We start from the raw sequence: 27,009 nt of genomic DNA, 5'->3' as shown, positions 1-27,009 counted from the left end.
AAGAAATATGAAAATATGGAAAAATAAATCAGTGTATTGTTTAATTTGTAAACATTGTTTTGTGAAAACTCACCTTGGAACCAGGCGCCCGGTGCATAAAGCCTTAAACATTTTGTTTGACATAACTCTCCTTGACCATATTTGAAAGAAAATCAAACATTAATTAAGAACAATGCTAGAGTTTAGCTTTTCTTATGATGATATCAAGAAAGAAATTTGTGCAATAAAAGGTACAGAGAAAAGGGCTTACAAGATGATCAAATAATAGCAAGACAGCAAATTGTTCTGCCCTATTCCGTGTGACCATATTAAAATAATATAATACAAAACCATTTTAATTTGGAGAATTATCCTTCACCCTGAATGAATCTCATTTACTCTTAGAAATCTTATATGAGGAGAGGCCAGAAGTTTTATCAATTTCAAATGGAAAATGTAATATTTTTTAATTTATTGTTGAAACCCTATACAAAATATTGAAACTCTCTGTGCTCAGCTATTTTCTGTTCTTTTTGTTCACTGGAAATAACATTCTGGTTGACCATAATATGCACTCCACAAAATAACAAACTTCAATTATATTCAACAACTGCATGAAAAAAAAAATCCGAAATCTATAACTCTAGAAAACTTGATTTCATCCTTGGATTTACTTTAAGTTGTACAATGGAGTGTACATTGAAAGAGCCCAGGGCATGTCTTGCATTGCATTATTCATTTATTGTTTGATGAATTAAAATAAACAAAAAAAGTTATGACGTAATAAATTCAGTGGCCTGTTCCCTGTGCACTCCTATTTTTCTTGAATAAATAAAACTGGCTGACCCCCATCACAAATTCAAGCCCCATGAAGACCAACTATTATAGCATTAAATGTTCTTTTGTTATTTCCCTTTTTCCAAATATGTCCTACACATAATCAATCTCTTCACAATACGAGGTAAATAGAAGGTGTTTTTGTGAAGGGATCGAGCACAATCCACATTAATAAATTCCTCAGTCACAGTTCTCATCTGGCGAGTAGAAAACAGCCGTTTTAACATTTGTTCTACTATATAGCTTCACAAAAGGTGGTTTGAATAAAAATGAATAAAACGGCTGATTTCGTCATGTCATCGGCGGCCGCCGAAGGGAAATGTGACTGCGGTATAAATTATATGTTGATAATTTAAGACAATTAAGTAAACCAGTTTTTGTATATACATAAACATAATTTATTAACAATACCGGGAAAGAAATAACGATTGAGTTTTAAACAACAGAGTCGATTAAAAGAATTATCGTTTCATTATCTTCCTCGAATAGCTATGCCTATACCCCCTTTCCCGGTTTTCCCCATTCCCGCCCTCTCCCATTTAAACTTAAAAATTACATTTGTCATTTTCTAATTTGGTCTGAACATACCCCGGAATATAACCTTTTGTCGTTTCCGGTCTGGCCCTCCCTTTTTCCCCAACCCAACCCCTACCCTTCCCCCGCCCGATCCGCTTACCCTGCTATCTTAAACCAAGAAGCTGTGTTAAAAGCTCCTTGCTTAAACGCACCTGTTTTACAGGTATTTAAACCTTCATGTTACAAATATAGATGCAGGCGTAAAATACCATCACGTGACTACTTTGCATACTGCAGGGTGTGCCCGGAATAAACAATCAAAATTTCTGAGGACGATCATTTTATTTGAGCATGCATACGTGTATTTGTAACCATATCACCATTATCACTCTGGACAAAATCGATCATGCATAATTCATGAATGTTTGTTGTTTTCCTGCTGACTCGACCAATTATGAAGTGTGTCTTCATAACCCCCGAGTGTGTGAAGAGGCACTTGGCATGCAGCCAAAACAATGTTACTCCGCAAGGGAACTATATGATTTCAAGTTCAGTTGGATCTTTTCATCACGACTAGCTCATCAGGGATGCTCGATTGAGTAACCCGGGTGATGCCATAACTTATTTTTCACTTTTTACATCTTCCCACCGCTCACGTTCATATTGCACATTATATGTCTATTGTGTGTATTGAACGTTCATTGGGATAAGTTATGAAGATAATTATGAATGGTGATTAATATTGCCCTTTAATGCTCAGATTATCTTTAATAACGTTAAGTCTACCATTTCTTGTTCATTTTCCACTCTTAAATTATATTTCAAATAAAGTTTTTAGAAATTGGATATCTATGATGATAAATATGACTTAAAGGTCATTGACCCTTAACCTACAAACATGTACATACCTATGCTAGGCATATAACACTCTTGAAATTGAAAAGCAACACCTTCCTTCAGTTCAAGATATTTTCGTTAATCTTTGCAATCATCACCATATTTTGTCCCTGTGCATGTGCAATGTATTTCATTGTATTATGATATTAAGTTGATTATGAAGATATATATGATTGATTAACCACGAAGTTGAACAAAATCGGTGTCAGCTTGTTTGACGGGACTTGACACTCGCCATGCTGTATAAATACCTATACATAGTTATCCGGGGGAAAAATGTGCAGATAAATACATTCAAGTATTCAATCGTTTTTTACTTCAGTATGACTGAAGTTTATGCATGAAAATGTGTTCATATAAAACCCAATCATTTCTGTTGATTGATTTCGAAGTATTTGGACCCTATTATGATTATTCCGGCAGCATCAGAGCCATGAGAACAGAGCCCCAGTATGTAGAAGATCCATCCACTGGAAACATTTCTTTGGTATAGGTGAATATAAAAGATCAAAAAATCATCCCATCCATGGGATAAATATCCATGTAAAGTTACTTGCATGCCATCTGTGTGAAATGCTTCGAACTTCATGAATAATCATAGTGCATAAATCTAGACTTTGAAAATTTGGCGGGAAGTTAGTCCGACGTACCTATTCATTATGGCATGCACACGCTCAAATCTTATTTGTGAAGATTTTGCTTTGACCACATCGAGGTCCTGTGCTCAAATCATGAGAAGATTTTGTCCGAAGCCATATATGCTCTCTGCATTCATGATGACATGCATTCAATTTGTCAGAGGATTGCCCAACATATCAGAAACATTATGAGCATGCGGGCATAAAAATATGGGTGCCATTTACTTTTCTGTTGTTTCGATGACCATTGTTTGGACAGCTGATCACGCTATTGAGGTCTGACATAGCATTAATAGTGGTTAATGAGCGTGGATAATTGTATTATAAAGATCTTCATTATGATTTCAAATCATGCGACAGTCAAATTAAGAGCCTGCCAAAAAAGAGTATGCAGGAGCTATAGCCAAACTGGCTTTGATCAGATATAGTCTATACACCTTTGTAGAGATTTTAGTTTCGAAATTTCATGCTTAAGATTTAATGAAATATTTCTTATCGATAATTACCTGACGTAGCAACGATGATGCATTATTCTGGATCGACCTGGATCAACATTACAGCTCTGGGTCCTGTTATACAAAGAGTTACCATTGATCTGACCAATAGTATAACTCGATGGAAATACATCAGTGTCATAATTTTTTCTACAAAAAAATTGCACAATGTCCTTTTTATGCAAAGAGAAACGCAGTGAATTTTCAAGAAAACAATGAATGCATGAATATACATCACAACTAGAAAATATTTTGAACAAACATGCATAATAGATGTTGACGTTGCTGGCCGTCCATAGTTGCGATTGATCGGATCAATCGTAAGTCTTTGTACAACAGGGCCCAGATGTGTGTTATTCTGTTGGGTAACGGGTTTATTATGTACTTTCATTTTTCATAAATCTTTCCCCGTTTCTATTTTCTCACTTTGATGGGCGTTTCTATATCTTCCCCGGCTTCTGCATGATATATATATCCGACTTTTGCGGCAACACCCTCCCCCTTAAAAGAGTATGCAATACTGACAAATTTCCACTTATTTTTCTTTGTTTGCTACTGTCTGTGACAAATTCGTTCTTGATAACTTAAAAACTTGCACTCGCCTATATACAGATCATGTCTATAGACCCCCCGAAAGAAACAAAATAATATGCCGGTTTTCTAGGTACTTCAGGGAAGATAACTTATGATTTCCTTGCATGGGCCTACATCATGAAAATAATGACGAAACAGCTTTTGGAGATAGAGAAGAGACAATCAATGGCATAATATATACCTGGTAAAACATAGGCCTTATATAAGAGCTTCTAGGACTATACATTCGAAAGTCATTCCCGTATACTGGCTTCGATATTAATCATCAAATCTGCATTTTCTTCAAATAATGAGCTCAAAGCATGAAAATGATAAAGTCGAATATGAATTTGACTGACTTTTGTTTAGGTTTATCATTTTGCCTATCAGCCGGCTATCATTATAATTCGGAATTATGCCTTGAATGCCACAGATGCAATAAGTCCCATCCGAAGGACTTTGTTAATATATATAAGGATTATTGACAAAATAATACCCGACCCCCTAATTGCTGTAGATCAAGGCTTGGTTTCACTGTGCGCAGGTCGGGCACCCGTTTTATCCCCTGGGTAAAGAGTGCCAAACCTACTTGGCAGGAAATGATTAATTACATTATGAACGCTAATAATGATGAAAAATCTTAAATTTAAGGACTATACAATTTTTATTCATAGCTAAACCAGGTGGCTGTATAGGCTCGGCAGGTGCACGTCCTAACCTAGTTTTTACCGTAAAGGGCCAACTAAACTTCATGCATGCATTTAAAGCCTTTAGGACCAATAATAATCTACCTTGAATTTAGAGGCAGAGAAAAACAAATCATGTAACATGTTAACATTTTACTATTCGAAAAAGGGATATTATCGAGGATAGATACCGTCTCTAAAGTGTGATAACTCATTAGTCATAATAAGGTAATGACGTAATATATTAATTCCAACTTTATAGAAATTTTGCCATTTACATATCATCCTTACTGATCTCTGCCACAATGAGTGATAATTGGTAGTGAGTATCAAGTCATAATATCATCAATGATATAGTCTACATCCGCAGTCGCATATGTATGATACAGTGAACTTGTGATCACTTTTCACTTATCACATCTGGGATTCTTATGTCACCGCCGTAAACAAATTTGTTTACTTAATTTTTTTTCAAAGTTACAAGTTTTGGTCAAATTGGGTAAGCCGACGCCCCATCAGGGGTACTTTGAGAAATGTTTATACACAGTGTAGTCTCTGTTGGCCAGGTGGACAGTCACGTGACGGATCGGGCGGATGTGTACTAGGAAGATTGTTTACTAGTAAACAATTTGTTTTGGTTAGCCCTGAGCACCAGTGCGGGCGACCCCTACGGTAAACAACAATCTGAACCTTCGCCATTTTTTACGGAAATTGAGGTCGATGCGGACAATGCGAGGAATGGGAAAGTTGCTCTGAGTAGTTCTGTCGTATAATACTTTGTTATTACCCTCATTTTAATGCATGATATCTCTGGAAACTAATATGGGATATGATTTTCTTTTCCTATCGTGTTGCACTTGATATTGTCAACTTTCCATTTTGACGACCCCTCGTTCACGGGATCCTCCACTATTGGCCGGAGATTTGAATATCACGGGGACTCCGAGGTCATTTGTAACCCCTGCGCATTTTCATGTTTTGACCAGGTAATAATCATAATATGAAAAATTGTAACGTTGTATATTTTCTTTTTGGAATTAAAACTGTATGAATATTTTGTAAATGGCAGTGTAACCTATAAATATCAGAAATATAGATCTACAGATATCTCAAAATTCATGACGTGTTTCCCCTCCAGCTCTCATTGGAAGTGGCGATGCGGTACGGTAACCCCTTCGAAAATGAACATCGGAGTTTGAATGAAAGTACGAACAACTTCCAAAAATGTTCGATATTTTGAAAATTCGAGTTGATATCACTAACACTGTCCGATGTTTTGAATTCTATAAACTATGTTAACTCATATCATTGTTTGATTTTCTTGTATTTTTTAAATTTAAAGAGAAATCGCTTGTTGAATAGATAAATGCTTTCCCGACAAGCGTCTTTTTTTGTGTGTATTGTGTGTTGGGTTTATCGCGCGCCACGTTTTACTCATACATGTAAAGTCTATGAGGATAATGCGTGTGTGTATTCGGGGATTTTTTATTTTTGGAGCGTGTGAACAAGCATGTGTGCAATGAAACGGTATGAATTGAAGGGGCCCCATATCTGCACAACAACAAGTTAAGATCAATCATTTGTTTTTTATTTCACTAAAAAATTTAGTTGATTATGTACCTTATAAGACTAGATCTATATGCAGATCTAAGTGTGCCAGTCCTTTTCAGACTGAAAAAAAGAATGGTTTCCCATTATTTTTGTCTGCGCACCCATGCATGATTCACTACACGAATTCAGGGATTTTGATGATGAAGGCTGTACACATTATATTCCCCAAATTCCCGCCATTTTTAGTCAGATTTTTTAAATAAGATTTTTCTATGTAGATTGCAGAAAATTTGTGGTCATGGGACTCATGGCGTATCTTCTTTTACTCGAATCGTACTATACATTGTACATGTCAGTGGTCATCCGAACCATCATATCCACATATGACGGTTGAAAACCCATTTCAGAGAAAATCGACTTCAAAGTTTACTGTAATTTTCATACTTCTCCAGCCTTACAAATTGCTAGAAAAATACATGGTTGGAAAACCAAGACAATTGCTTAAATACGGTATCCTTATTTTTACAAAAAAACAAGTATTAATGAAAATATCGCAAAAGAGCTCCGTGCTTAATTTCGGTTTGAGCGGTTTAAATTTTCCCTGTACAAAAACGCCACAGGGAACACAACCCTGAATTCAATGCGCACAGTCAATCAAAACGTATCGCTTTTTACGTGCAAAGTCATGCAGTGCAGATTGTCGATACGACAGTTTGGTTGACCGCGCGCACTGAAATCGCAGTCAGTAAAAAAGTTGTGTTGCTCTGCTACAGTACACGTTTCCTATGGGATTTGCGCATTTTATTATAAATTTGTAGGGCATTGCTGTGAAAATTCATCTCGTATCCAGGGTGACCAGATTTCACAAAATGAAATACGGGACAATCGACAAAAAAGATCAACAAAGAAGGCTACACAGTGTTACACCCAGTGGCGTACCGTGAGTCACGGCATTGGGGGGGCACCAGCAAAAATTTTGATTCACCTAGTGAGCGCGCGAAGCGCGCTCAGTTGCTAGGTATACTGACCTATAGAGACATTTTAAGGACAGTGTCATTAAACGAATATGTATGTTACTGATCACATAATGCGAGCGCGAAGCGCGAGCTGAAATTTTTGTATATATTGACCCCAAACGGACATTTTAATGACTATATTGTAGGAATCTATTAAGAGTATACATATCTCACCATAGTAATCTAATGCGAGTACCAAGCGCTTGCTGATTTTTTTTTAGAATTATATGCATCCAAACACATAAAGCACCTGTAGTCATTGTAATCATGATTAAAATGCACTTCTCACTAATCAAATATTGCGAGCGAGAAGCGCGAGTTAAAAATTAGGAAATTCACACCTGAAGAGGGGCATTCTAAGGCTTGTTTGTAGGAATTCACGTAGACCATGCGTATTTCACTAACCAAATGATGCGAGCGCAAGCTGAAATTTTTTATATTCAGATCAGAAAAAGGGACATTTTAGAGACTGATTTTAGGAATTCATGAAGAGCGGACATATCTCATTAATCCAATAATGCGAACGTAAGCGCGGACGTGAAATGTTTGATATTAAGACATTAAAATGATATGTCACTGCATAAAACAATAATAATTCGAAGTGCGAGGAAATATATTTGGTGTATATTGAATTGAAAACGGGGTGTTTTAGACAACAGGATTATATATCTCGTTAAACAGACAATGCGAGCATCAGGCACAATGAAGACATAGGCCCTGAGCAAATTATGTTTCATAAAGTTATGATATCTTTTTTATTTTTATGTATAATATAACATAATTATAATATAATATAACATAATTAACAAAAATTTTTCCTTATCACTACGTTTCTCTCACTTTCTCCCTCTTCTCTTTTTCCCCCGTTTTTTTTTTTGGCCAGCCGATTGGGGGCACGTGCCCCCCATGCCCCCCGTAGTTACGCCACTGGTTACACCTGTGAAAAATTATAAAGAATTGGAAGGGTGGGTGAACGAAAGAATGAAGGAGAGAAAGAAAAGACGAAAGAAAAGAGATGAATTAAGAAGAAAGAAAGAAAAAATTAAGGGGAAAATGAAGGAAAAATGAAAAAAAAATAAAAAAAAGTTAGAATAAAAGAGCGAAAAATGTTACCGTCGTCATTCTTTGAATTGAATGCAGAAAGAAAGAAAAAGAAAGGAATGGAAGAAGAATACAATGTGTGAAAGACAACATAAAGGAGAGAAAGAAAAAAGTAAGAAAAATGAGGAGGAAAGAAAGAATGAAGGAAAGAAAAATGTTTCCTTCATTCTTTGAAAAAAAGAAGCAAACAGAGAAAGAAGGGAGGAGGGAAGGAAGGAATTAAGAGAGGGAGGGAGATAAAGAATAAGGGAAAGAATTAGAAGGAAAAGTCAAATGAAGAATGAAAGAAAGGAGGAAAGAGAGGGAGAAAGAATTTAAGTGAGGAGGGAATGAAAACACAATGGAAGAAGAGAAAGAATTAAAAGAAAAAGGAGAGGAAGGGAGGGGGGAGGAGAAAAAAAAGTTTTAAGAAAGAAAAAATATAAAAAGGGAAATTTGATAAAGAAGACGGGTAAGAAAAAGGGGGAAAGAAAGAAAAATGAACCGACAGAGAGAGAAAGGATCAGGAAAGACAAATAGGAAATAAAGATAGATGGAAAAAAAACGGGCAAGCAGGAAGGATAGAAGGATGAAGAAAGAAGGATTGAAAGAAAGAAAGAGGAAAAAAGTTCAAACTTCAAGCAAAAAAAATCCAATCATCTAACAAAAATCATAATGATATTTGGTGTTTTTCAAATATAATTTTAGGATTAAAAATAATGTTTTAGAAATGAATAAAATTTCAAAGAGATTTTTTACTTAAAAATTAGATGAAACATCGCGGTATCATACACAACAAGACTCAAAACGAAAGCTGAAACAACTAGATCTAGTTATGAAAACTCAATAACTTGTTCCTCTGAGATTACATCTCCAAATCAGTAATCTGAGAACCCATAATGTAGTCATACAAATTTACCGCCGATTTTGTGATTATTTTGGCATGTTTGGTGGAGAGAATCTGCTCAGATCCTACATGCCTAGCTAGTAGCATGCCACACAATGGCAGGAGGCCAGTTAGTTTACGATGTATTGGGTTAGCAAGAAAATCACCGTAGAACTTGCAAATCGATTTTATTGTTATCTCTGCTTCGTCATCTCTTGGTTATTTTGATGAAAATTCGTCACTTTTAAATACATTTTGTTCAATATTCTGAAATACGGGACAAATAGGCGTCCCGGGAAGGGTTTGTCGGGACGCCGGGACAAAGAAGCAAAATACGGGACAATCCCGGGAAATACGGGACGTCTGGTCACCCTGCTCGTATCTCAGAAACTAAAATAAATTGCTGCCTAGAAATTCATTTATGAATAGTAAAGGACTTGTAGTTGTACATTCATTTTATGCAAAAATCTCAAAATCAATTTTTTTTAAAACCAAAATTGACTGATAAACCAGTTTGGATGAACGCCGACGATGTGTGCACAGACAGACTTAGGGGACATTGCTATGTACATGTATTTGCTAGGAATAATTTTTATGAGCAGTACAAGAAATGAGAAGTGGAAGTAACCATGGTAATGATAACATTTATACCTACCTATGGATGCTTCTGAATGCAGACTTAAAGGGGAATGAAACCTTTGGAATAAGTAGGCTTGTATCAAAACAGAAAAATCAAAGAAACAGATCAACGAAAGTTTTAGAAAAATCGGACAAACATTAAGAAAGTTATGAGCATTTGAATATTGCATTCCCTAATGCTGTGGAGATTGGCAATGCGACAAGGAAGTGTGATGTCACGTGAACAACTTTCCCTTTGATGGACTATAAAATGCCCCCAAAATGTCCCTTTTTGCTTTTTCTTATGGTGATACAAACTCTTTATCCATGATGTATTCTTTAAAAATCTGTATTACATGCTCTCCTATAGAAAGAATACATGATATACTGATATGATTAAAGAGGTAATTTAAGTGAAATACATACTAATGTTATGGGGAGAGTTGTTCACAAGTGACATCACACATCTTTGTCGCATTGCCAATGTGAGGATCTCCATAGCATTATTGATCGCAATATTCAAATGCTCATAACCACCTCATTTTTTGTCCAATTCATCTCAAACTTTCATTGATCTGTTTTATTTTTCTGTTTTCACACAAGATTACTTGTTATAAAGGTTTCATTCTCCTTTAAGCCTCTGTATTCAGCTCCCGATTCTTTCTCCCTATAGGTTGGCCATTATTTGTGTGTCTGGCCTTTATAAAGTTAACAAGAATTTCAAATTAAGAAATTTACAGAAATTTGTGAACTAAGCCTGGGCTGGGTACCTAGGTTTTATTCTGGAACAATAACTTCTGCCTTCAAATTTGTTATTTCTCCCTGAGATATGACACTGCTATGATTGTCACAAATTTGTATTCTGAACATTACCTTTTCTCTGTCATATCCATGTACAGTAACAGTGATAAAGTTTCGAGTTGGAGCCCTTACTGTACCAATAGGAAGACTGGGAAAATTTGGAGGCAGAAAATTGAAAGGTTTTTTTTAGAAGAGAGAGAGAGTTAATAAAAATTAAAGAATAAAAAACAGAGAAGAAAGAGGAATTTGTACATTATGTATAACTATGTAGGGCCTGTCCACTTAAATAGAGCATGAAAAAATGCTTTTAAATTTTATTGAAAATAGTCGTGGATGATAAGTTGAACTTACACAGTGTAATCTAAACAATATTATTGTGCACTTGACAAACAGTTGGCAAGACTCGGCATGGTATCAGAAAAATTTTTTGATGTGAAAGGAAATGAAAAAATCATGAATCAGACGATTTCATAAATTTTGATTGTAAAGAGATTAAATGTACTTTTATGAATTCACATATTTTTGTGCGCGCTTTAGAGAAGAAACAAAATTTGACAATTATTTTGATGACAAAAGTTATAACGTCACTAAAATACCTACAATGTATTCTGTCATTTCTCTGAGAAAAGATAAAAATAAAAAAAAATCAAATCCAATTTTCTGCAACTTTAGCATTATTTCTTGAAAGATGCCATTTTATAAATTTCTTAAAATAGAGCAAATTGCAAGATCTGTTTTTAGAGTACTTGTATTTGTCTAGTTTAATATCCACAACTTTCTTTGTTCTTTTGTTTGTATTGGAATAAGCTTAAATTATTTGTTCGACATGTTATAATATATATTCAGGGAGGGTTGCCCAAGGTTGAAAATGAAAATACACATACAGCTTTCAGGTTTATCCTTCAAAAATATGTCCTGGTGGGTGTTTCATAAAGCTGTTCGTAAGATAGGAATGACTTAACGCACGACTGGTGACCCCTTCTTGTGCTAGATACATCCCTATGTCATTAACTTAGGACATAAGAACATGTTCCAGTCATGCGTAAAGTTGTGCGCAACTTTACGAACAGGGTCAGCTTTATTAAACACATACCAGAGTTACATGTTTGTACACTCGTCAATAATGATAATGAACATGATGATGATGATGAAACAAATTTTATACATGTACATGTAGGCCTACTTGTGTGTGATATATATATACTTGTTTCTGTACATTATTGCATGTAGTCAAATAAGGCCAGACATTAATTATCATATGACGTTCATGATGGCTGATTTATAAATAGCTCCAGGAAGTTGGATATTCAGATTTAGTAGATTAGATGCATGTCCCCATCTCTTCAAGTCAGATACATCATACATGTACCTTGTAAATCAAACAGGAATGACTGAATGAAAAGTTTCTTCAAGTTGTCTTTAATCAATACTACAGTATGTTTGTATGTCTCTGTAGATGAAAATCTACAGTGTTAATGCATGTGAATATCTTTTAGAATCTTTGTCAGATGATTGATGATGTTAGCATGCATACTGAATATTAGTGCAGATGATGAGAGCACACTTTTACGTGTCCACATCTTTGTTTTTTTCTACATTACTGCAATGAATTGAACATCTCAAAGCCCATTGAACCATGACTGATCATGCTCTGTGTACGTGATCAATTATTGACCTAAACTGTGTTCCCAAGGTGACTTACATGTAGGTTGATGACGTCACCTTAAAGTAGCATTCCTGATTTTATGCACCAACATAGATTAACTACATGTAGTCTTGCATCTAGTTTATGTTTCTGTGTGCGTACAATGTATGTGCTAAAGTCAGTGCTGTCACTGGTGCTAGGGTGTGTGTGTGTAAGTGCTGACAATGTGTGCGTATGCTGAGGACTTTACAGATGCACTGTACCTGTGTAGCTTCTATCTGACAAACGTGCCAAGAGTGAAATGGAACTTTAATAACAATTCCTGAAGGTGTGTGTGTGTGATTTCCATTGCCTTTTATTACATACCGGTAATTCTTAAGGATGAGACAAATAGTTGCAAGCATCTCTTTGTATGTGACGACAAATATACTGATATACATACATGTATAAGCACTGTATAGGGTACATGTACATGTAGGTGTACATAGCCTATTTGCACTCAAGGCTTTTCCAGTGATTCTGCCTTCAAAAGAAAATTCCCTTTGTCCTCTTCTCTCTTTGTGTCCATGCAGTTAATGATTCAATACCCCATAGTTGACCCTGGCCACTCTTTGAGTTCCACCCATTCAATGAGGTACATGTACAGTGTACATTTGAGGTTTGAGCTTATTCTTTGTGTTTTATTCAATTTCTATCTGCTGGACATTCACTGTGTATTGTAGATATTCTGTGTATTATCATGCTCAAAGATTCACATGTTTTTTTAAAAACAATTCCTGCACTGTATGACTTTATCTAGAAATACAGTACTACATGTACATGTAGGCCTATGTGCAATAGACTCATGAATTTTGTCTTTCTTCAACCAATGACAGTATAGTGAAATAGAAGGAAAGCAACCACAACAAAAACAAACAAACATGAAAACACTGTACATGCACATGTGTAATACTATTTGCTTGCATTTTTTTTTTGGGGGGGGGGGAGGTTGGGGTGGTACATTGTACATGTAAGTTCACTGCTGCATGTATACTACAATTTGTTGTAATATGGATATTCAAGTATTTTGCTTTTACTTACTGACCAGTATGTTTTTTCATGAATGCCAACTGGCCTCATGACTTATGTAAACTTACCTTATTATTTTTGTGTGTGTGTGTGGGGGGGGGGGGTGGTTTGATATTAAAAAATGTTCAGATTGTAGCCACAAATATTCATGTACATGTATACTAGTCTTGTACAATGTATGTGAATCAAATGATAATTTTTTACATGTGACTTTGGTCTTTACTGTATGTCACTTTGTGCAGAGCTGGCCCTTGATGTGAATGCAAGTATTTACGGTGTATAGATCCATGCAATATCATTGATTATAGTGGCCTGCATTAACGCTGCACATTATGATTTGTACCACCGGACTGTATAAGCTGTTATTTTCAGGGTTTTTTTTATTTTCACGAATTGCAGATCGGCTGCTAATTTAACACAGGTGAAAATATTGGTACATTTAGTAATACATTTACATGTAAGTGCCAATGTCCCCCCCCCCCCCCAGTAAAGCTTTGCTATTGCAAACATCCTGTTTGATGAAAAAATGGAGATATGCACGTACAGTATACATACATGTATCATGTACAAAAAATAAGGTTGAGAAACTACAGTTACTAATAAAAAAAGTTTTTTTTTTAACTTTTTCATTTCTCAAACAAAATCAGACCCTAAATTACAGTACATACGTGTATTTCCTAATTTATTCTTATCAATATTTATTCACTCACTGTATATTTTCCATGAAATAATGTGATTTTATTGTCATCTCATCTGATTGACTATGCACAGACTTACATTGGCAGCTATTTGCATACTCATTAATATTCATAGGTCACAGTCATAACCAGAGGTTTTAGAGGTGTAAGATTCTGTTCACAAAATTCAACATTATCTAACAAAACCAACTTCCAAAGATTGCTTTTATAGATCAAACTGTGACATGATGAATTTTCAGATCTAACGGTACAAAAAAAAGATGACACTTTTTTCACACTTTCTAACTGTTAATACAGGGACATATTAATGTATAAAAGACACATCATGGGGGTTTTGAGTAGCATATTTTTGCACTATTTTTTGCTTCTCTGAAATGCTTTGGAAGTGTTTGGTACATCTTCTGATTGCGAATTCAACAACCCGGAAAAATGTGGGACCCTTGCAATTCGCAAAAAATTATGTACAGGAAAATAACAGCTTAAAATACAGTACATTGTACATACATGTATGTGTATCTTTAATTTTTGGACTACATGTATATTCATGCCTACAATAATGTATGTTAATCATGTGATGGGTTTTGGTATTAATAACTACATGTACATGTTTATTAGATTGACACAGTGGTTGTGTGGGTGTCCTGAGATCAGCATTAATCACCCACTGTTTTATAAATGTCAGACATTCACATTAATGAATGCATGTAGGAATACTCAAAGAGGTCTTAGAGGTCCTTCCACTTGAGTTAATCCATTCGTTTAAGTACATTGAAAGAGATATTACTTGACATCTTTTGAATGTTGAACTTGAAACCTGCCAGCAAGCTGCATACTCTGACAGAAATGATACTTTGATATTGCTTGTAATTTTATGTTTTATACAGATCTAGACTTCACTATGTCCGAGGAGACATCCGACATTACAACAGGGTCTGCACCTGGTAAAAGACCTCTGGAATTATCTTCAGATATCAACCCTGATTCAGATGACTCATCAATAGCCCCTAAAAGGTTAGATAGAATACATTGTATGTTCTGCATATCCAGCCCTATAAAGTTGTCGAAATGTAAAAGAGTTGCGGATTATAATACTGATTAAAAGCTTATTTGAACTTGCAATTTATGATAACTACATGTACAATGGTACATAATGAGGAAAGAAAGTGTACACTGCGAGTGTACATGAAGTGAAAAAATGTATACCATTTCCAGTGCGCTGATGCCATACATGTACCTAAATAGTGTGAATCATTTACCTTTGAAAGCCAATCACTAAAAAAATTGGCAATTCAATGAAAACAACAAAAGTACATTAAAACAATTTTCTTCAAAAGTCTTTGCTATTGTACATGTACGCCTGGCACATCTAATTATCTTTTTTTTTTTAATGGATCTAGAAAATTAATAATTATTACATGTTATTCATTTTATTGTGGTCTTCCCCTTCAAGTCCACTTACTGAAATCATTTCAGTCTTAGGTTATTAATATTATTTTCAATTCATGAATCATATTACTCTCCAATTACCAAGATTATTTTTTCTCTCGAGACACAATGTACATGTAAGAATCCCATCTTCCCATGTTTTCACAAAGACAGTTGTGATTTAATATGCTGGAAATATGAATGCGTTCCTTACAAGCCGTTCATTTGATAAATCCTTATGGTTTGTTTTAATTTTCAGGATCAAAATAATTGATGAAAACAACAAAGTAAATTCACCAAAATCACACAATGCAATCAGTAATGGAGGACTCGACTCCCCTACAAGCAATGGGGGAGAGGACAGACATGAGCCGGAAGATGGTAGCAATCAAGAGGACCAAGCGGAAGCTCTGCCAAAGTACGTAATGGAGGCAGAATCTTCACCACAGCCAGAAGCAAATGGAAAGGGTGAGGATACTGCTCTTGCTTCTGAAACAAACTCTGGTGAGCCTGCACCGTGCAACTCGAACAGTGATAAGAGTGACAAGAGTGATGGAAAGGCAGGAGAGGATCTTCAAAGTGAGAAGGATACAGACCAGTCTGATTCCCATGAGGACAAATTAAAAAGTGTGAATGTGAGTGATATAAATCCAGATAGGACAGAAAGCTCAGGGAGTTGCAATGGTGAAGATAACAAGGAGGCATCAGACAATAGAAAGGAACCTGTACTTAGTAGTGAGAAGGATAAGTCTCAAGATGAAAAGGTCAATGGTGCAGAAAGTGATAGTGAAGCAATGGAGGTGGACGTTGAAAACGACTCATTAGAATCGGCAGGGACCAGCTTGGACAATGCTAAACTGAAGTCAGAGACAACCAGTACCTCCGATCCTCACAGTGTAAGTGACACCAGTGTGCCAAAGGACAGCTCAGGTGCTTCAAAAGATTCTGTTGACAATTCTACCAGTGAACATCCTGTAGAAGAGGATATTGACTTACAAAACAGTGCTAAAGACAGTGATTCTAATGACAAAATTGAAATAAACTCTGATGAAAAAGACAATGATGGTGAAAAGCATGATGAAAATCGGCTGAAGGACAAGGAGAAAGGAGAAACAGAAAATTCAGAACAGTGAGTATACATGTACATGTATTTACTTGTAACAAAAGGGAATAACATGACATTTATTTTGATTCAAGTTTTCTAGTCGTTAGAATTGCTGTCAGATTTTAAAGGCCAGTATGCACCTCTGCAAACATCTCTTTGATGTCATTGCATGTTACATGCATGCTAGGTTTTACAAGCTTCTACATGTAGTTCTACCTTTTCAGTACTCTCAGATCAATTACATACCTGCCACTCAACTTAAACTAATTAAGTGTAATCTTGTGACTTTTAAATACATTTAACCTTCCATTTCATGATTGCTATTTGTAGAATATACTGAACCGCAATCAGGAAGAATATCCTAATTTTCAAAAACTACATGCATGTACATGTACTTTGCAATGGTGTATATTAATGTTGGCTGCACGCATGAGCTAGTAGGATTTTATCCTATTTAGTAAGACTTTTAAGGGGAAAGTCACACTAAATAGGATTTTTCCCCCTAGATGTCTGACATTTCATGCATTATTGCGATGACACAATACTTGTGTTGGTCAAAATTTGTATCTGCCAATGTACCAAGAACGCTTTAAAATCCGCGTTCATCGGATGTTAAAGATTACATAACATCTTTTTTATAACAAACATATTTAACATAAATTCATGTTTGATTAGCATTATTTCAGGGTTGGATGAAGTTTTATTGATAATTTTGGGGCTTTTTGGACATTGTTCTGAGCAGTCAACGTCTTTTGCCTATCGGCCATTTTGATTTCGTGCTGTACATCTTCGAACGTACAGGGCAGCAACACACGACCGTGTGCTGCCTTCTCCGTTGGTACATGTACTTTGCTAAAATTGAGCTTGCGCTTGTGAATGTTTTTGATACATTGATCGAATCGAGTCGAGAGCAGTCACGATGTTTGGGTTGTCATGATTATAGCAAAGTGAGATCGTGTTTTGTGGCTAGTAAATATTCGTAGTTTGTTTAGATTTTGGAGTAATTTCTGTTGCTGTTCAGTGCATTTTGAGGAAAAATAGGTTTTCATGAATTTCCATTTTGAAAAGCCACTTCCAAAAGGCTGTTTCCATGAATTTTTTGAAATCGTGGAAAAATCTGTGTCATGTCCCTGCTGTACATAATAGCAGGTATTATCAATAACGAGACAAAAAAAAAAAAATATCGCTACATGTAAGTGGCAAAAAACAAGCGAATAATGACAAGACTAACGATAAAGAGGTTAATATCGATAACAGCCCTAATTTCATGTGATTGTTTTTAATCAGTCAAAATCTCCTGCTTTTTTGACTACCGTTCATTCTCAATTGTAGTCATGAATACATGTAGATTTTGTTTGAAATTACGGATTGATACCTACAGTGTACAAATTTGAGTAATGTATAAAGCAATTGAATAAAAGAAGTACATGTACTTGTATGCCAAACAGCTTGTAAGTTTACTGTATACTTGATACATGATACCCATCGAAAAACCGTGATGATGTACTTGTACTACAAATAGTGCATGTATAGGGACAGTGATTTTCCGTGATCGCGGAAGACGGACGGAATTCACGGAAAAGGCCTTTTGAAACGGAAAGTGCCATTTCAAACGGAAAATCACGGAAAACGTATTTTCCCTCAAAATACACAGAATAGCAACAGAAATTACTCCAAAATAACAACAAAATGAGAGTATTAAATGGCCACAAAACCCCAGAAAACACGATCTCACTTCGCTACAATCATGACAATTCACACATCGTGACTGCTCTTGACATCAGCACACTCGATAGTACCCCGCTCCCGTACCCGGCCGGCCGGGTTGAGCTTCATATCGCTTCATATCGCTCAACTGCACGGTCGTGTGTTGCTGCCCTCTACGTTTGAAGATGTAACAGCACGATATCGTGGTCTTAAAATCCAAGATGGCGGATTGGCGAAAGTCGTTGTCTGATGATAACGATGTAAAAAAAACCCCAAAATTATCGATGAAATTTAATTTCACTGCAAAATAATGCTAATTATGTGAAAGGTGAGGATGTATGCATGCTAAATGTGATCGAAAAATTATTAAATGCACCCGCATAGATCCGATTAGAACAGATTTTATTGTGTTGTTGGTACAGTAGCAGATACAAATTTTGGTCAGTGCGTGTACGCGCTGTGATTTTGCTATTCAATGTGTAAACGGAATTGTCACTTTTCCGTGTGTACAAAGTCTATGGGGAAACGGAATTTCCGTTTTCTGACATGCTGAAACGGAATTTGAGATTTTCTGAAACGGAAAAGGTCATTTTTTGAAACGGAAAATCACTGTCCCTACATGTATACATGTATGTACAGTACATGTAATTGCACATGCTTTCTTGAATGGGATTGTCCATAGGGTTCAGTACAGTAGTTGTACTTTATTACATGTAGTTGTACTGTACATCGTAAATTTGTATGGCTGTTATACAAGCCTTTTAGTCCATGTGAACATGATGATTTGAATAGATTACTGGGCCATGAAGTCAATGGTCAAAGATCACAATGGTATATACCTGAAAATATCACTCCTGTCCTGCGATAAATGAAAAACTGTTTGAGGGATAATTTTCAAACCCTGTTCATGTACATGTACTTACATGTATGCGTAAGTGAGAACAATCTGATAAGACTTTTGGTCACAAGGTCAAAAGTCAAAGCTCGTATTGCGTATTCAGAGTGCAGACCTCTTCGAACTTCTGGAAATTTACACTGATCTACCCGATCAGAAATAACCAAAGCAAAATACTCGTAATTAATCCCCAAAAGAGAATATCCATGAATACATGTACTTGCTGAAGATTCAAGAACTTTCGCAGGGATTTTTTCAAGGTCGTAGGTACATGTACATGTATTTTGGCTGTGTGAAAGTAAATCACAAGAACATTCTCAACCTACTTTAGTGAGTAAAGGTAGTTGGGTTCTGGTACTGTGGGCTGCTCGCGCGCCTTGCCTGCCTGCTAATCAGACCAAACTGCAGATGCTTGTAACTTTGAGAAATTATCTCAAAAGTGTCTGTGTCAGTAGGTGTGAATGCTGAAAATAACCATTGGGTGCTTTCAGACCTGAACAAGTTCTCATAATATAACAGTTTTCTTGTGATCAAGTCAGTCTGAACACACCCATCGAGGTCATTTGAATTTTTTTTAGAAGTTAGCTGTGTAATAACTCTGGTCTGGAAATGGAGGAGGCATACTTTAAAGTTGAGTTACATGTAAATATCTATTTAAGTAGAATTACAAAGTATATTACATTGAAGTGTGTGTGTGAACAAGCTGTTAATCATGCATGCACACTTAATTTGCCATGTTATACATGTACATGTATATGTACATCAGCAAATGTTAATTGTAGGAGGTCCAGCACTATGTCTTGGATGTGGGTATTTGTATTAATTTTATGCAACTTTCGGTTTCACAAATACAGTTGTGAAACTAAATTGCTTGCAATTCCACTAGGCCTTCTGATTTTCCATCAAACTGAAGTTTGTCATTATAGATGTATATTGAACCTCATAAGTAATGTAATCAAAAGAATCCTGGTCTGTCCATGTGGATAAGATTTGTGTGTGTATGCATATTTTTTTTTTTTTGGGGGGGGGACGGAAAAGGGGTATATTTTGGCTTTATGTTTTTGTTTTATGTATGATTATTTCTGGAGATCACGTACTGTTTTTGGTTAGATTTATATTTATCAGTTGACATGAGCGAATGAATAAATATTTCTCTCTTTGGTTTTCACAGGAAAACTATGGAAGACTCTACAAGTGATGCAATGGAAATCGGTGAAGATAATAAGGAGAACAAAGAAGATATCTTGATGGATTGTCTTCATTTGCTTTCTGAAGAACAACATGAAGCTCGCTCAATCATCATGAAAAAACTGCAAGAAGAATTGAGAAATGAGGAGACAAAATTGCTACTTTTGAAAAAACTAAGATTGAATCAGCAACAGCCTGTATCAGTACCGACTAAACCAGATGGAGCAGCCTCAGCAGCAGGAGCTGGTACCAATGGTACAGGACCTGTTCAAATCCATAGAACTGGACTGCCACAAAATATGGCTCATTCCTCTATGACAGGAACAAAGCCACATGCTAGTATTCAGCCACAATCTAATTCCTCCTCCAATCGACCTGACATGCCCCAAATGATGCGTGGCACCCATATACAGCGGCAGTTACACAACTACCAGAAGGGCCACTCGGGACCACCACCCTTGATCATGGCACAGACAAGCAGATCGTCCTCATCATCATCGTCTACATCTCAGTCAGGTCAGATGGTGCGTGCTCCTGTGGTAAGAATTTCCACATCATCATCAGCATCGACCACTTCAACTCACAGTGTTTCACGCCAGATGCAACATCAACAGCAGTCAAGTAGCAGGCAGAATCAGATGGCCAATGATGGCCAGTCGGCAGCTAGCAGACAAGCAGCTGCAAAGTTGGCTCTTAGGAAACAGCTAGAGAAAACTCTCCTCCAGATCCCTCCACCTAAACCTCCTCCACCTGAATTGCACTTCTTGCCCAGTGCGGCCAACAATGAATTTATCATTCTTGTTGGGCTGGAAGAAGTGGTGAACACGATACTTGATCTTGATAAAAAGGATAAAAATCAGTCCAAAGGATTTGTACAACCATACAAGTGTGCGCAGTGCAACACTGACTTCACTACTATATGGAAGCAGGTAAAGATGGTAATTATAGAACCCAATTTTAATCTTTTCTGTGTCGTGTCTTGTTTGTCAGATTGTTTGCATGGCATTGTACCTGTAATAAATAATTTTTCTTCAATCTTTAAAAAAAATTTTTTTTGGATGTATCATTTGGCAAGGCTGTTGCAGAGATGGCCTTTCTGAAAATTCATCCATCTTTTTTCATAAAGAAATATTTTGAGCAGTAATACACTAGTTTTAAAAAGTCGAGTTCTATGAAATAATGAAAATATGTTAATGATAATTCACAAATTAAGCATTGCTTAATGGTTGGTTTATACTAAGTAATGTACTGTAAATTTGACCTCCCTGATTTTGACTGTTATCTGTGTGCGTTTAGGATCCAAAACAAGGCATCATGTGCGAGTCTTGCATCGTGTCCAACCAGAAGAAGGCCCTGAAAGCAGAACATACCAATCGTCTAAAGACGGCCTTTGTCAAAGCATTACAGCAGGAGCAAGAGATTGAGCAACGCATCCAGCAGAGTCAGAGTACAACTCAACAACCATCTACTAGCAGGGTTAGCAGCAGCAGCAGTTCACAAAGACACAGGGTCAGTAACTAAGACATTCAACTAAATTTATCTTGAATACATATACACATTCAATTACTACTTATTGACAATATTTACATGCACCTTGAATAAGAATGTAGAAATAGCCATGTTTTTGTCATGACAAAGTATTTCTATTTCTATTTCTTTTATGCTTCATATTTCCTTACTTTTAACCACTTAAAGGCAATTAGCGAATTTGCGGTACATAAAATTGTTATTATTATGATTATGACAATAATAACAAAAGTGAAAATTGATTTTTAGCACACATACTGTCCAAGAATGCTCATTTCAAAATTGTTCAAGTCTTTCCTTTCAAGCGGGTTTACAAGTATGGAAAATATTTCTCTGGTTATATTAATTTACACAGGTCTGTATTTAGTTAGCCTACCATTGTGAAATATGAATGGAACATTATTTGCTGTGTATGACCAACAATACGAGCTGTGAATTTTGCTGTGTTTCACATATCGATGTGAAATGTATTCCCCTTTGCTGGCTATACATCTGTACTCTGATTTCTTCATCTTTCAAGTTCCCATCTAAACAAGATATTAATCTATTTTTGTAGCACTTTGCACACATACAAGAACACTATTGATTGAAATAGGCCTCTGAAGTTTATTTGTAATAAGTTCAGCTGTCTTTCAATACATTTAAACAATATTTTCTGTATCAGACTCAAAACGTGGTTCATCGCAGTCAAGCTAGCAACATTCACCACTCATCGTCCTCGTCATCATCGTCATCGTCATCTAGTCAGGCACATAGGCAGAGGGTGATGAATCCAGCTCCAAGCCAGCGGGTTGTACAGCAACCAATCCATTATGCCTATATACCCAACTTTCCTGTGTCTGCAGTGAGTTTTTTTTAATTGTCTTCCATTCTGACAACCATAGATGGTTTGGGTGTTTTATTTAGTCTGATTATGATGTATTTAAAATGTAATCTGGTCTAGTCTTGTAAGAGGTAATAAGATTAGTGATCTCAAACACGGACTGTCTTCCTCGGTTTCTGCCATTTGCAAAAATATTGATAAGAAACAGTTAACCTGAACCGTTATGTGCCCTTAACCCTATCTAGGCTGGGTATGGATTATCTCTGCAATTGTTCTAATATCGCAATTTTTTTCATGTTCATTTGCTGAGAACACCACAAAGAGTTTCTACACCAAAAATTAGAACATTTGGAGCTTTATTTTGCATACTAATTACTCATAAATTAGCATAATTAATAGCAATTTGCATGAAGTAAATTAATACAGAATTTTGTAAATCATGTTATCGATGGCTGAGATGGGTGGGGGGGGGGGCCTGGGAGGTCCCCCACCCCCGGCCATATGATCTCCCAAAATACCCTGGCCTAGATAGGGTTAATACAATATCAATATATCCATCCCAGAGCAAAAACATAGTGTACATTGACATCTCTGAGCATCAGTTTGTGACAATAACACATGCTATATAACTGGCATCATCTTAACATGGTGAATACAAAATCACAATGACTGTTTAATACATATCTTGTTTTTATCTCTAACTTCTAGCCTCAGATTCAGATCATCCCGAAGCAGCACATGGTAGCTCCTCATCGCCCCCCTACCGAGCGGCAACGGGAATACCTACTGGACATGATCCCATCCAAGGGACTTGGTCATCCACAGAACTCTGTCATATGGAAACGATGAGAAATCTCAGAGACCGTAGATTCCCTCTCCCTGTTTCACCCACCCCAGATCAACGATATGGCTCCATGTAGTACAGTCTATAACATCTTTAGAATAATTCTTCACCCTTTAAAAAGAGTTCTTTCCTTGTTCCACATTTTATTGATGTTGTGTTCGCCATAACTGTTTCCTTGCAGATTAATTTGTTCATTTTAGGGTATTCAGTATTTGGCATGTGTGAATTCAGCTAGCATCCTCTGCCAGTTCCATCCATTGGATAATAGGTCAACCCGATTGAAAAAAAATAGATGCTACTGATTTGATGGAAAGAATTGGTATAAGGATACACCCTATAAGTGTTTGCATTATGCTTTCTTGAACCTAACCACAGCATCACATCTTATTCCCATGTCTTCTCAAATTTGCAAATTATGTCTGGTTAAAAAAAAATTTCTATATTGATATTATTATAGCAAGGCCTTTTGTTTACGATTTAATCCATTTTGAGTTTTTGTTTGTTTTGATTCCCCCAAACAGTGTAATTTGTGTACCCCCTCCCCAATTCCACTCATCTCCTATGATTGCTGTGTAATTTCTCTATGTGTTCAGATGTGTTAAGGCGATCACACATCTCACGACTGGTCTGCGACCCGATTTCAGAATAAAATGTTGTAGAATTTGATGCTAATATTGAGACTTGGAATATCTTACTGTGTAATGTTCAAAATCATTGTACAAATACCCATGTTTAAATCTGTGACTATGCTATCATCCTTAGAATAAAAGCGAATTTAATATCTAGTCATAATGACGTCAAAGCAGTCGTACGATTGGCTAGGATTTGAAACTAATTTGGCCTTTACTCCAAAATAAAAGCTTGCAATCTTTCAAAAATGATTATATTAGTAGTATTTTAATTAATTTCAACCTCAAATAAAAGGATATGTTCTCATATTTTTAGAAAATGAGAAAAATATGATTTGTTCCAAAATCGGATCGCGAACAGTCGTAAGGTGTGCGATGGCCTTTATTCATATGGACCAATTAAGCGTAATGGTTAATTCAAGATACGGTTGCAACTTAATTTGCTTCAGCCTTCTTGTTAGCCCCTGATGACAGCCAATTTTCCTTGGTACCGTCCTCTTGCTGTGCTGTCCCCCAAATTTCTCTTACTGACATGGTTACTCCTCTGATTTTTCAGAAAATTGCCTTGCTCTCTTACTGGCTTTTATTACTGCAATGGTTGTCATGCTCTATTGATCCTTAGTATATTAATTAGTATTGTGCAATCTTTAGCTTGCTTTAATGTGTTTACATTATTTACCGATTTGGTAAATAAGTGAATGTATCTTCATTGCATGATTGACCCAATATATATTATACCTTGAAGAGTTGAAAGCCAATTCAGTGTAAGAATAGTGTGTGAACCCATATATGGTGAAAATCACTGAAGTGGGAATGGAATCAAGAAGGGGGTTAAATGATGTTCATATTGTAGAATTATTTGGCTAGGTTGGCCAAAATACTGTTCTCATCCTTCATTCAGTAATATCCTACATGTAACGAATGGGAATTGCAAGAAACATGAAAATTATTTGAATGGTAATTTTAGCCCCCCCCAAAAAAAAAAAAAAGCTCAAGTAATTAATTGCAAGTTTTGCAATTGGTTGCTAAAATGCTTTTCACAAGAGAGTGTATTTCATTTTGCTGTGATATATTGATATGGAAACTGAAATTTGCAACCAGTTGTAAATGAATTTCTTGCGATACCTCCAAAGTTTGTTCATTATTTACATGCATTCCCTACTGCTTGCCAGCATTGCATGTTAGGGAGTCTGTATTGGTTGAAATCTTATTTTGTCCAAGTGTATGTTCTTGTGGAGTTTAATGTAAACCAAGCATATTAAGGGAAAAAATGGAAATATATGTCCAGTGACTCCAGTTATGTGAGATAATTCAGGAGTTAAGATGGTCTCTGTCTAACACAGTTAATGGGTATAACTTACATGTATGTTTCTCCCAGGGAATATAGTCTGACTTTATTTTATATATATTTATGCAACATTAAATCAATATGTATAAATGACAATGTTACCAAAACAATTTTTATGGGGATTTTCTCTCCTGGTTGGATATCGACATGATTCACATTTCATGTCATAAGTGAATAGAAAATGCAATATATTGATTATAAAATGAATAAGATGACCGATTGGATGACTTGCTGTAAGCATGTATTAATTGTTATATTCTTGCTGTAAGGATTTTAAACATATTTTTACCATGGAGTATGGCAGAATGCACACAAAATAATGAGATCAGATAACCTAGAAAGCTATTTCCGAGTGCAAAATCCCAGAACACTTACAGATGTTCATGTGCTATCAGTTTAAATTTCAACATAGAATTTCATATTAAATATAATGTCATGGAGTAATCCCTATTTTTTGATCTTTAAAGATTCATGAAGCTTGTATAGCATATAGGACCACACCCTTTTTCCTAGCATGCAAAATCCATGATATAAACAGCATGGTTTAACTAACCTAAACCCTTGTGATTAGTCATCATACTGATGATATTAAGAGTATGCAAAGGTCATAAATTGAACATTTTCAAGAATTTTGCCATAAAGGCAAAAGTTGGTTTCAATTTCAGTTTTGTTTTGGTTTCCGTGTTTTTTGTGCATATTTTTTTATAGAGCCAAAGCTAAAGGAAATAGGAATTGAAATGTACTTCATTATAAAGATTTATATAAGCAGTGCTAGCTTTTGTCAATGAAAATTAAATTTGTATCATTGCACTGTAAGACTTGACAAAAGTTACTTCAGATGATGCTGATGTTTGTATTTGATTACCTATACTAACAATGTGATATTGAGGACGATTCACTGATGAGGAGGAGGAGGATGAAAACTATGTGGAATCTGTAAGATTGTTTATAAGATGTATTATTTTTCTTCATTTTGTCATTATATAATGCTTGTCTATTGTGACTGTGGCTACTTGTACATGTATATGGTCCACTTTCTCCATTGGTTGTTTCAATTACTATATTGTATATGATGATGACGATGATGATGATAATGATGATATGTCCACTAGGTGTTAGTATAATCATTGAGAAATTTATATTGTTGAAATCAAATGAATTTGATGGCACTGCCAAAAGGCTGCCCTGTAGTCGTTGGTTAACCATGACATTGTGCGATCTTATCAAGAATATTTTCTGAAAAAGTATATGTGATCTGTTTATCTGATCAATAAATTGATTTTTGTGTAGATACTTAGCGTCGCTATGGACTTTGCTTAAATTATTTTTGGGAAGAAAAGGATTTCTGTAGCAAGGGAAGTTTTTGTTGATTGTAATATGATTTTTCTCTTTTCTTTTTTTTGTGTAGTACAATTCGGATGCCACTCACATGTCCTGAAAAGAAATTAATAAAAGAGAAATAAAAATCAAATTTTACACAAGTGTCCTTATTAGAATACTGTCTGCAATATTATACAAATAATGCATATAGCTGA

The 27,009-nt window shown here is 35.8% G+C and overlaps 1 protein-coding gene across 4 annotated transcripts; it reads left to right on the top strand.

Moving 5' to 3' along the window:
• Positions 1-5,761: 5,761 nt before the first annotated feature.
• On the top strand, positions 5,762-24,266 carry LOC121415511 (transcriptional repressor p66-beta-like). 4 transcript variants are annotated; one of them, XM_041608727.1, is made up of 7 exons: positions 5,762-5,825; positions 14,868-14,994; positions 15,668-16,537; positions 20,287-21,241; positions 21,600-21,812; positions 22,495-22,674; positions 23,362-24,266. In XM_041608727.1, the coding sequence occupies exons 1-7, from the start codon at positions 5,777-5,779 to the stop codon at positions 23,500-23,502; spliced, it is 2,535 nt and encodes an 844-aa protein (XP_041464661.1). In that variant the 5' UTR covers positions 5,762-5,776; the 3' UTR covers positions 23,503-24,266. The 4 variants fall into 4 exon arrangements, with proteins under 4 accessions (XP_041464661.1, XP_041464662.1, XP_041464660.1 ...); XM_041608728.1 differs by lacking the exon at positions 5,762-5,825 and adding an exon at positions 5,892-6,185 and having other exon boundaries at positions 20,287-21,232; XM_041608726.1 differs by lacking the exon at positions 5,762-5,825 and adding an exon at positions 5,894-6,185.
• The last annotated feature ends 2,743 nt before the right edge of the window (positions 24,267-27,009 follow it).

This window comes from Lytechinus variegatus, chromosome 5, assembly GCF_018143015.1.
Source record: "Lytechinus variegatus isolate NC3 chromosome 5, Lvar_3.0, whole genome shotgun sequence".
NCBI lineage: Eukaryota > Metazoa > Echinodermata > Echinoidea > Temnopleuroida > Toxopneustidae > Lytechinus > Lytechinus variegatus.
Note: the sequence above shows the minus strand (reverse complement) of the source record. Positions and strands in the feature narration are given on the sequence as shown.

Bases quoted from the DNA above. Each gene is read 5' to 3' on its own strand.
- LOC121415511 (XM_041608726.1), top strand. From the start codon at position 6,131: ATGTGTGCAATGAAACGGTATGAATTGAAGGGGCCCCATATCTGCACA. The intron at 14,995-15,667 runs GTTAGATAGAAT...TTTAATTTTCAG, and splicing joins TCATCAATAGCCCCTAAAAG to GATCAAAATAATTGATGAAA. The intron at 16,538-20,286 runs GTGAGTATACAT...TGGTTTTCACAG, and splicing joins GAAACAGAAAATTCAGAACA to GAAAACTATGGAAGACTCTA.